General features: G+C 50.4%; 1 protein-coding gene across 1 annotated transcript in view; it reads right to left on the bottom strand.

Moving 5' to 3' along the window:
• Window positions 1–1,899: 1,899 nt before the first annotated feature.
• Slc28a1 (solute carrier family 28 member 1) overlaps window positions 1,900–11,641 on the bottom strand; it is a 39,019-nt gene continuing 29,277 nt past the window's right edge. The window contains exons 12-18 of the mRNA XM_005357700.1: window positions 8,768–8,898; window positions 5,987–6,155; window positions 5,706–5,903; window positions 3,703–3,784; window positions 2,510–2,608; window positions 2,295–2,406; window positions 1,900–1,972 (exon numbers count right to left, since the gene is read on the bottom strand). Of these exons, the coding sequence (XP_005357757.1) occupies window positions 1,900–1,972; window positions 2,295–2,406; window positions 2,510–2,608; window positions 3,703–3,784; window positions 5,706–5,903; window positions 5,987–6,155; window positions 8,768–8,898 (864 nt within the window). The remainder of the gene's footprint in view (window positions 1,973–2,294; window positions 2,407–2,509; window positions 2,609–3,702; window positions 3,785–5,705; window positions 5,904–5,986; window positions 6,156–8,767; window positions 8,899–11,641) is intronic.

The raw sequence follows: 11,641 nt of genomic DNA, 5'->3' as shown, positions 1-11,641 counted from the left end.
ACTAGGAATAACAATAGTGCCAACCTCACAGGATTGGCGCAAGGACTTAAAGAAAACCCTATAAAGCACTGAGAGTCCTGCCTGATCCCAGTCTGTGCGAGCATTTGCCAGTACCACAACGAGGGAAAATAAAGCAATGTGACTCTGAGGTATTTGCCCAACTGTATTCTGTGACATCTTCAAAAAGATACTTCCTTCAAGAAAAGTTCCCAGCCGGGCGGTGGTGGCGCACGCCTTTAATCCCAGCACTCGGGAGGCAGAGGCAGGCGGATCTCTGTGAGTTCGAGACCAGCCTGCTGGGTCTACAGAGCTAGTTCCAGGACAGGCTCCAAAGCCACAGAGAAACCCTGTCTCGAAAAACCAAAAAAAAAAAAAAAAAAAAAAAAAAAAAAAAAAAAAAAAAGTTCCCAGAGCTGAGAGTGGTGGTACCCGCCCTTAATCCCAGCATTCAGGAGACAGGTGGGGGGAATTAAGCAAGTTCGAGGCCAGCTTGATCTATACAGTGAGTTCCAGGACAACCAGGGCTGCACAGTAAGAACCTGTCACAAATAGACAAGCAAAAAAGAACAAAACAGGGGCTGGAGAGATGGCTCAGCGGTTAAGAGCACTGACTGCTCTTCCAGAGGACCCGGGTTCGATTCCCAGCACCCACATGGCAGCTCATAACTGTCTGAAAATGTAGTTCCACGAGATCTGACACCTTCACACCAACGAACATAATAAAAAGTTAAATAAATAAAAAAAATTAAAAAAAAATTTCTTCTTAAAAAAAAAAAAAAGAACAAAACAAAGAAACTTCTTGGGCTGACAGATGGCTCCTCAGGTAAAGAGCCTGCCGTGCAAGTCTGGAGACAAGACTCGAGTTTGATCCTCAGAATCCGTAACATACAAAGGTGGAAGGAAAAGATCATCTCTCAAAGGTTGTTCTCTGATCTCCCGTGCGTGCGGTGGCATGCGCGCGCACACACACACACAAATAATAAAGGTTTAAAATTAAATATCATCATCATCATCATTATTATTATTGGTTTTCCAAGACTCTCCTCTCTAAGTAGACCAGGCTGGCCTCAAACTCAGAGCTCCACCTGCCTCTGCCTCCTGAGTGCTGGGATTAAAGGTGTGCACCACCACTGCCCCGCTGCATTTTGTTATTTTGAGTCGGGAGGGTGTGGGGGTATTGCCGTAGCACACACGTCGCGGTCAGAGGACAACACGCCGAAGTCATTCTCTTTTACTACAGGAGTCAGTTCCATCGAGTTTAGCAGCAGATGATTTTACCAGCTGAGGCCTCTTGACAGCTCAAATAACAAGTTCTTAAGGGTCAGGTCTGATGGGCACACCTGTACTGGACAGCAGGAGGATCGGGATTCCCACCTACAGAATGAGCTACATGAGACCCCATCTAAAAACCAAAACAAACTAACTCTGTCTACCTTTATTTAGCTCAGCGCTCCAAACTTAGTGGGTCACGGGACCCTGGGACCATCGCACCTGCCGCAGTGTTGTCCCACAGGACGTGGGTTTAGAAAGCGCTCTGGGAACTGAAGTCTGAGGCTTGGGAGGGAGCAGCGAGGAGGCCTGGGGCAGGTGCACATGAGGACACTAAGGAAAGAGGGGTAGAGAGTACCTGAATGTTAGCCCACAGAGCACACGGGAGCAGAAGAAACATCGGGAACTCACACTTGAAGAGGTAGGGCATGGAGGAGCAGTGATGTACCGGGAGTGGGGGTGGGGCTGGGGGTGAGGGGGGTGAGGGAGGGGTCATTTGCTGGTCTCCATTCCCTGTAGCACCCTTGCCCGGTTGTAGACTGGAAGTACTGATGAGTCCCACGGCCTCCTTGAGGACAGACACTTCCCGGGCTGAATGACCCCTGAGGGTAGGAAGATGTTCAGTTCCAGCTATGGGCAGATCGTGCGATTGTAAAACCGACAGCAGTTGTCCAGGGCCTCTGGGCCGAACTCTAAGCTGGTGCTGAGAAGAAAGCGAAAGCCACAGTAGGACATCCAGGCCACTTCTGCGGCAAGTCATAGACTGTGCAGCCCTGAAAAAGTCGCTCCATATCTCTGGTCCACCTTTCCACCACAGCCTCGGTCTTTAAGCCTTCATTCCCTGCTCCCGCCCACGCCCCACGCACTCCACCCGCCACTCCTGCCGGTCACAACTGCTGCAGCCCGAACTGTCCTCCTACCCCGCCCCCTAGTGCCGAAAGCAAGAAAGCACGGAGGCTACTTCAGTCTTGGGCTCTGTGACTGGAAAGCCCAGGTTAGTCATCACCCACAGCCCAGGCGCTCACCCCTGAAAGACCTGGCCACAGCACTGGTACACCTCAAAGCTGCTGCTGCTGAGGGTCTCGTTCAGAAGAGATACGCAGTCCACCTCGAGCCCTCTGGGCACGTAAAGGATCCCTGTGTAGGGAAACAGCTTGAAGGCTTGGCCCTGGAGCCCACTCTGTCCTCCTAGTAGAAACCGGAAGCAGGGTTCTGAGCCAGGTGGACCCGCAGCACTCACCTGCTACACAGGCGTTCACCAGGGACACAAAGCCCCCGGTGATCAGTGCCCGGAGCACAATCTGGGAGAAGTCACTCCTCCGCTGGGGCACCAGAGAGCCTGCAGAGGGGCAAGAGAGCTCAGGGCCAAGGAAGCCACCCACCCCACCCCTCTGCCCACCTCCTGAAGCTAAGGCACCGTCCTCCTCTGCTGAGTAGCAGGAGGGCAGATGTGGCCCTTCATTGTCCCCTGACCTATCAAGAAGCTTTCAATAATGTCCCCTTCAAGCCGGGAGATGGTGGCGCATGCCTTTAATCCCAGCACTTGGGAGGCAGAGGCAGGCGTATCTCTGTGAGTTTGAGACCAGCCTGGTCTACAAGAGCTAGTTCCAGGACAGGCTCCAAAGCCACAGAGAAACCCTGTCTCCAAAAACAAAAACAAAAATAACAATGTCCCCTTCACCCCATGCACTGTAGCAGGAGGAGGGAAAGAAGTTGGTTTCTCTTTCTCTTTTTATGAGGCAGGGTCTCACACAGCCCAGACTGGCCTTGAACTCCTGATCTTCCTGCCTCCCCAATGTAGAGATTTCAGGCATGAGCCACTCTACCCGCTGATCTGGTACTGGAGGTTAAACACAGTCTCCAGCATGCAAAGTAAGCACTCTAGCAACTAAGCGACATCGCCAGCCTTTGGGTATGTGTGTTGTCGTTTGTTTTGTTTTGTGACAAGGTTTCATACAGCTGAGGCTGGGTTTGAAGTCATGATTCTCCAGTTTCAGCTTCCTGAATGCTGGGATTATAGATGTATACTACCATGCCCATCTAGGAAGATGGGTTTGGGGTGTGGCAGCATATTGATTAAACACAGGCCCAGCCATTCCCTGATGATCACTTCACTTCTCCAAAGCAAAGTTTTACTGTCTCTAAGCCAGGCCAACTGCACCCTGAAGGCAGCTGTGCCCATCTGAGCTGAGCCACACTCATGAGAGGCCTTCCTCTCCCAGGCTGTGAGGGCACAGTAGAAAGCCAAGATGAGCCGGAAGACTCACACTGAGAGGGAAGAAAGTGGGGGAGCAGGAAGGGGCCAGGGTGAGGGTGTCCTTCATTGACCTATGCCCTCCCTCCCTTTACACTACCCACTGTCCCCATCAACCCTTCCCAGCCACCCCTTATGAGTCCTCCTGGCTCCTGGCTGCTTCAAGGCCAGGGACTCACCCAAGCCTCCGAGCATGATGCCGATGGAGCTCAAGTTGGAGAATCCACACAGGGCGTACGTTGTCAGGACTTCTGCTCTAACCTGGAAATACAGATTACAAAGAGGCCTCACCCCAGGTGATGAAGCCTCCCTAGTCCTTTTTTTAAAAAAAAAGATTTATTTATGTATATGCATGCTCTTTTTGCATGTACACCTTTGTGCCAGGAGAGGGCCCCAGATCCCATTATAGATGGTTGTGAGCCACCAAGTGGGTGCTGGGAATTGAACTCAGGACCTCTGGAAGTGCAGCTAGTGCTCTTAGCCATTGAACCATCTCTCCCTCCCTAATTTTAATTCACTCAATTCCTTTATGGCCTTGGGGCCCTTCAGGAGGCTCCTTTGCTGGTCTCATTCTCCCACTTTAAGGGAGCTCACACTTTACTGCCTCAAAGACCCAACCCCTTTCTCAGATGTCCTTCGGCCTGTATCCTAAGTACCCACCTTTGGTTTGGGAGACAGGACTTCAAATAGTCTTAAACTGGTCTCAAGATAATTATAACTGAGGATGACCTTGAACTCCTAACCAGTATACACTACCACGCCTAGTTTGTATGGTGCTGGGGATGGAACCCTGGGCTTTGTGTATGGCCAGGCAAGCACTCTACCAACTGAGCTACACCCTCAGCCCCCAAGCTTGCTCTGAAGTACAGACTTCCAACGCTGCTGCTTTCTTTCCAGTGGTGACAGCAGCGAGCCCTATGAGGCGGCGGTTAACCACTAGTTAAACTAGCTAGTTAGGAAAGTTGCTCTGTGTAGAGTTCTGCTCCCCCACCTCTGAGGAAGCTCCTGAAGAAATGACCCAGGGGACAGGGACAGTTCTACACACTGAGAGTCATTTCAACATTGCCATACACTCAGCCAAATAAGGAGTTCAAATGAATGACCCAACAGCACAAGACTGGTAAAGATGGTGAGACCCTCACATTTGAGCCTGTGAGATGGGAAATGCTAGCGGGAAATGCTTGCTGTTAAGGCTGACAGTCAACTGTCAATCAACTCCTCCAAGTTGTTCCCTAGCTTCCATGTGTGCAACACACACACACACACACACACACACACACATACACACACACACACACTGAAATAACTAGTATCAAATAATTTAAAGATACATGGAATTTTGGAGCAGGGAGTGGTGGCAAATACCTTTAATCTCAGCACTCAGGAGGCAAAGACTATAAGACTAGCCTGGTCTACAGGGGGAGTTTCGGAACAGCCAAGGCTACACAGAAAAGCCCTGTCTCTTAAAAAAAATGGGGGAGGGGACATAAATTTCAAATGTGTAGCTCAGTGTTTAGTATGCACAACAAGGGCTTGGTTCCATCTCCAACACTGAAAATAAAAATCTACATACGTCTTAAAGATGAAGGAGAAAGCTGGCTACTCTGTAGGCCTATAGTAACTGTGAATTCTGTCTTAGGGGAAAAAAAAGATGTTCTCGTGAAGGCTCGTACCTGTAATTCCCAACATTATGTTCTGCCTTTGTATTCTTGCAGAAAGGCTAATGTCATAGGTCTTGTGTCATTTTGTTCATGGTGGTGTTTTTAGAATAAATGCCAACGAAATAAGCCAAGCCTTACACCATGTGTATCACCAGGGACTGAGGTGGCGGGTCTCCCAGCTCACTTGTTCTTTAGCTCACTGGGGAATCCCACATGCCCCTTTGGAGGAGAGGTGGCAGGCGTTACATCCCTGTTTTCCAAAAGAGAGGCACAACACAGCAGCTCACCCAAGGCCAAAGCTAGCAGTGGCCCATCTGGAACTTGGTCTCAGACAAATCTCTTTCAGGAGCTCACAGTGCGGCCCCGATGTCTGTCTGGTCTGCCAGGAGAGCAGGATATGGGTGCTTAAGTGTCACCCCAGGGTGTCTCAGGCAGGCCCAGAGAAACACAAATACAGTTGCCAGGGGCCCCAGGGAATGCTGGGCCATCCCCGTGCTGCCAGGAAGGAATGGGGCACTCACAGAGATCCACTGTTTCTGGTCACCCATCCACTCCTCAGCCCCAGCCAGGCGGCGCTGTTTGTACTGGGAAAGCTCCTGATAGGCCACAAACTCATTCAGAAACAGTTTGACGCCCAGCAGCTCGGCCACCACCGGACAGTCCTCCCAGGCCACGCCCATCAAGAAGGCCACAGGCCGCAGGATGTAGGAGCAGATGAGCTGCGGATAAAGAGATCTGGGTCAGACAGGGTCTCCATCCGTCGTTCCCTATCCCGAGACCCTCCCCTCCACCACAGGCACACCTGGAAGCTGAGTCCCTGGATATCCACCATGTCCCCCAGCCAGGAAAGGGCAGCGTTGATGAAGGCCAGGACAGCCAGGATGGCAATCAGGTTGGCAGCAATGTTGGCGACGACCTTCACTGAGATGGCAGCCCCAGAGCTGGCTGCTTCCACGAGGTTCCGAGCGTCTCTACCGTTGGGATCAATAGGTGTCATTACTAGTATTTCCCAGAAACAGGAAAGCTCCCCCACACACGTTATAGGTCCAAAGAGGGACCTTGGACAGAGGAGGCTTGTTTTGTTTTCGAGACAGGGAGAGAAAAGAACTTCAACGCAGAGATAAGAGAAGGAAAGGGGAAACCGCTCTCAAAGAATGGGGGAAACGCCCAGGTTCTGGGCTGCAGTGCAGGACAGTTGATAATTCAGTGCCTTTGGTCACTTGCAAGCAGGCTGGCCCCAACCACACTGTGCTGTAAATTCAATATTCCACTCACATTTTGAGAATCTGAGACAAGGGAGGGAGGGAGGCAAAAAATATTTTAGCTTTTGTTTTATTTTGTTGAGACAAGGTCTCTCTATGTAGCCCTGGTTATCCTGGAACTCATGATGTAGACCAAGCTAGCCTAGAACTCATAGAGATCCACTTGCCTCTCATGTGCTGAGATTAAAGACCTGCACCACCATGCCTGGTCTCTTATTATTTTTATGGGTCACCTGATGGAATGAAAATGTTTTTGATATATTGGTTAGAGCAAAATATCTTATTAAGAACATCTGTTTCTCTTTATTTTTAAAAAGCGACCAGAAGCCAGGCTTGAGGGCACACACCTTTAATCCCAGCAGATCTCTGTAAGTTTGAGACCAGCTTGGCCTACATAGTGAGTTCCGAGCCAGCTACGTCTAAAAAAGATGCTTGCTGCCAAGGCTGATGACCTGGGTCTGATGCTTGGGACTCACATGGTAGAAGCAGAGCGTTAACTCCCATGGGAGTTGGCAGGGACCAGCCTGCTTTCAAGAGGCCGGAGATACGCGGAGCTATCAACTCTGCCTTTGCAGAAACCTGATCTTGTCTCGGTTCTGTGACCAGCAGCCCCCCTTCCCTCTTGAGGTTCTTTTCTTTCTCTGAGGGTGCTCTGAGTGTCCCGGAGCCTCCACACAAGTGCTGTGACACACATGAACACACTCATGCACACACACAATCAATAACGGAAATGCAATTAAAAGATGTCAAGGGGCTGGAGAGACGGCTCAATGGTGAAGAGATTTTGCTGCTCACAGAGGACTCGGGTTTAGTTCCCAGACCCTGACAGCTTACAACTGTCCCTAACTCTAGCTAACTGGGGGATCTGTTTCCTTCTGCTTTCCAAGGGCACCAGGAATGCATGCAATACACTTACATGCAGGCAAAACCAATAATATACATAAAATAAAAAGAAAGAAGCCAGTAAATATGCATGTGTATAAAGATGTTTACTAGAAAATATATAATAAAAGTTAGGCATGTAATTCAGCTGGTAGAGTGCTTGCCTAGCAGGTGCAAGACTCTGGGTTCGATTCCCCAGCACCCCATAAATTGGATGTGATAGTACACCTATAATCCCAACCCGCAGGCAGTAGAGGCAAAAGGTCAGAAGTTCAAGGTTATCCTCAGATACCTAGCCAGTTTGAGACTAGATGGGGTGCTTGAGACCTCAATTCAAAAGGGGGGGAGGCATAGGGACGGGAGGAAGAAGAGAAGAGGAGAAAGAGAAAGAGGAAGAGGGGGGATGATAGAGGTGAGTTACAATCTATTTCCACAGGAGAGAGCAGCCCCAAAGCCTCAAGATGTGTGAATAACACACAATAAGTTTAGGTAATTCACACGTGAGTCTTTTACACTTCTGAGGGCTGAGACAGGGCCTCACAGAGCCTAGGCTAGCCGGGAATTTACCGTGTAGTAAGGATGGCCTCCAATTCCTAGCCTTTCTGCTTCCATCTCCCAGGTGCTGGGATCACGGACGTAAAATACCACACCCGGAGTCTTTTCACCAGTTTTAGAGGATTGGCTAATGGTGTGGCTAAGACCCTGACAACGGCCTGTTAGGACCTGACACGCCACTTGTCAGTGTAAGGCTGCCACCTGGTGGCCAGAGGTCAGGCGTGCAGAGACGGTAGCAAGGAGCAATACTGGTCCTCATCAAGAACTGAGCCCCACTCTGAACTGAGCTTGAACTCCGTGAACCTTGACCAGTCCTTTTTTTCTTCCTGGTCAGAAGCAGATTATGACTTGAAAAATGCATTCAGTACTTGTTTTTTTTTTTCTTAGTTTTGTCCTGTTGATATGAGTCTCACTATGGAGCCCAAGTTGGTTCAGACTTGGCTATGTAGTTAGGCTGGCCGTTTTCCTACCTTTTTCAACAAGTCTGTGTTCGGGTTGGAGCGATGGGTCACAGGTTAGAAGTAACTGGCTGCACTTCCAGAGGACCCGAGTTCAATTCCAGGACCCGAATGGAGGCTCATAACCAACCCATATGGAGGCTCATAACCTAAGCCACATGGAAGTTCTGGTTCCAGGGGATTCCATACCCTCTTCTGGACTCCTCAAGCTCACGGTACAGATACAGGCATGCAGGCAAATACTCATACATAGTAAATAAATCAATTAGTTCTTTTTAAAAAGAGTCTGTTTTTGCATGTGAAGCCAAGGTAGTGATGGGAGAGAGAGCTCCGTGGGAGACGGAAATGAAGCAAGGACAGCACTGTTCCTCGCTACCCCTGATCTGCGACCCGTGCCCTCTGCGATAGCCCCCCTGCTGCACTCACCCATAAGTCAGCTTCACCCCTTCCTCACTCCGGAACTTGGATTCCTCCACCTCCGGGTAGACCAGCTTGGAGAGGGCCAAAGCGCAAGGGGCCGCCATCACAGAGGCAGCAATTAAGGAGGCGGCATCGATCTGCAGAAACAACCAAGAGTGTGAGCCAGGGCTGGTAATAATAGAGTCTCTGGCTAGCATGCACAGAGCCCTGGATTTGATCTCTAGAATCACAGAACCAGACGAGGTGGAGTTGCAGGCCTGTAATCCCAGCACTCAGGAAGTAGGAAGAGGAAGGTCGGAAAGCCAAGGTCATCCTCAGCTGCACTGTGAGTTCAAGGTTTCCCTGAGAACCTGTCTCAAAATATAAACAAATAAATAAATGACGTGAGGTTCTACGGGACAAGTAGAAGAAACGTGGCAGAGGGACAGGTTCTAAAGCTGCCCCATTAGTATGATCTCACTGCTGGCACGGTCATTAATAATCCCTTTTATGCTCTGAGGCTTTCCCAGTACTTCCGCAAGGGCCCATGGGATGGCTGAGCAGGTAAAGGCGCTTGCTGTCATGCCTGAAAACCTGAGTGCAATCCCTGGGAAGGACATGGCAGAAGAGAACCGACTGCCGCATGTTGTCCTCTGCCTTCCACACGCACGCACATATGTGCACACAAATGATACACTGGGTTCCTTTCCTGGCACCAGGCCAGCTGGAAACGGTGGTGTGGTCCTGTAATGTTAGTACTCTGGGGAATGATGGGTTGGAAAGATGCTTCCACTGTTAAGAATGCTTGCTGCTCTTACAGAGGACTTGAGTTCAGTTCCCAGCCCCTAATCAGACAGCTCAAAACAGATGGCCTTTTCTTGGCCTTTAGTCCCAGCAGAGGCAGGTAGACCTCAGTGAGTTCAAGACCAGCCTGGTCTATGTAGTAAATTCCAGACCAGTCAGAGCTACACGGTGAGCCCCTGTCTCAAAAGATGGAGGAGGGAGAGGAGATGAGAGAAGGAGAGGGGTGAGTTTGCATGGCCCAATTAAAGCAGACGGCAGAAGTTCTGAGGGAACAGCCAGGAAGTGCTGGGGTGGAAGAAGCAGGCCTGGAGATCTTCAGGGTCTCTGCAGGCTCCGAAAGCCTCCTTCTTTTTCCAAACTGCTTGCTTCTCCTTAGCCAGAAGCAGAAACCACACGGAGTGTGAAAACGAAGTGTCGCTCACAAAGGCTCAAGTGTTGAGGCTTGGTCCTCAGCCGATACAACAGAGGAGCCACTGGCTTATAGCAGGGAGGGGCTGGCTTCACCAGCAGGCTAATCCATCAACACACTGAATCGGAGGGAAAGCCTGGTTGGAAGAGTGGGTCACTGGGACACACCTTTAAGGGTACATCTTGCGCCCAGACTCCTCCTCTCTGTCTCTCTGCTTCCCTGGCTGCCAGCAGGTAGGCTGGGTATTGTTCTACTGCACCTCTGCCATGTTGTTCCATCTCGACACAAGCCCACAGTGAGTATGGGTGGAAACCTCTGCAGGCGTGATAATTGAAAAGCTAAATCTTCATTTTCAGGGTTTCTCTGGGGTGCTTTTTTATAGAAACAGAAAACCCACTCACACACCATGAAACGAACCTGCAACGGCCCCAACTCCTCTGCCACCAGCACTGGATGGCAGGCCCAGGACCCTGATCCTTCCCCAAGAAAGGGCGATTTGAATTTTCAGGGATTCACTGGTCTCCTCCCTGACTGCCCAGCTCCAGTGTAGACAATATTACACCTGCAGTCTGGGGCTTCTCTGTCCGCCAGCATGGATCCTGACCTATTCTTCAGCTTGAAGAGCACACCTGGTTGGCAAGCTTCGATCTTAGTGGGGATCACATATTCCAGAGGCATTGAAGTCCCAGCCTCAAATCCCACAGTGACCGTTCCCGCTCTTCACAGAGGCTGGCCCTGCTTCATCCCACTCCAGCCTACTGAGCCTCTTTCCCCCAGCCTTGTCTCTAGGAGCTCAATCAAGAATGCCTTCCATCAGCTACCTGGGCCCCCTTCTACCCGGTGTCCCCCGTGGAAAGAGGGGACAAGGGCAACACCCCTTTTCAGAAAGGAAACAAAGGAGCCAGTTACCAGGCAGGTTTCCCATCTTACACTGACCACCTTTTCGGCGCCATGCTACGTGTTTTCTGCCCATCTTCAGTCCACCTACGGCGGTCAGGCGGCAAGTCCACCTGCCCATTTTATAAGAGTGGAGATGAAACGTCAGAGTCACGTTGCCCACTCAGGATCTTGAAGACCCTGTTCCACTTGGGGACAATTCAGTATGAAACATGAGTGGCCACCTCCTGAATGTTCCCCCGACCAGTTTGGGTTCAGAGGCCCCTGCACCAAGAGACCCGCCTGCTTGGATCTGCAGTAAAAGCTGGCATCTATTCTAGAGCCTTTGGAACAATGGCACAGTTAGAAATGGATGTGGCGGTTGCAGTAGAATGATCCAAGTGGCACTTGGGGCTGTGTGACAAAGAGAAGACCTAGGCCACCACTGTCCAATACAAACATGACGGAGAACACAAATACACTCTTACACCTGACCCGTGTCTTTTCCATAGGGTCTCGTGTATCTCAGGCTCGTCTCGAAAGTTGCTACGCGGTTGATGATAACCTCGAACTTGTGATCTTTCTCCTCTACCTCCCCGGTGCTGGGCCTCTAAGACATGTGACGTCACCAACACATTTACTGTGGCCAGCAGCCACATCTTTTAAAGTGCTAAGGAAACCAGACCTGGGAGGAGCAAGTTGGTAACACTAGTTGGGAAGCTGAGGCAGGAGGTCATCAGGCCAGGCCAGTCTAAGTAACTTAGTGAGACACTATTTAAAAAAAAAGAAAGAAAGGAAGGGAGGGAGGGAGG

Source organism: Microtus ochrogaster, chromosome 22 (assembly GCF_000317375.1).
Source record: "Microtus ochrogaster isolate Prairie Vole_2 chromosome 22, MicOch1.0, whole genome shotgun sequence".
In the NCBI taxonomy this organism is placed as follows: domain Eukaryota; kingdom Metazoa; phylum Chordata; class Mammalia; order Rodentia; family Cricetidae; genus Microtus; species Microtus ochrogaster.
Note: the sequence above shows the minus strand (reverse complement) of the source record. Positions and strands in the feature narration are given on the sequence as shown.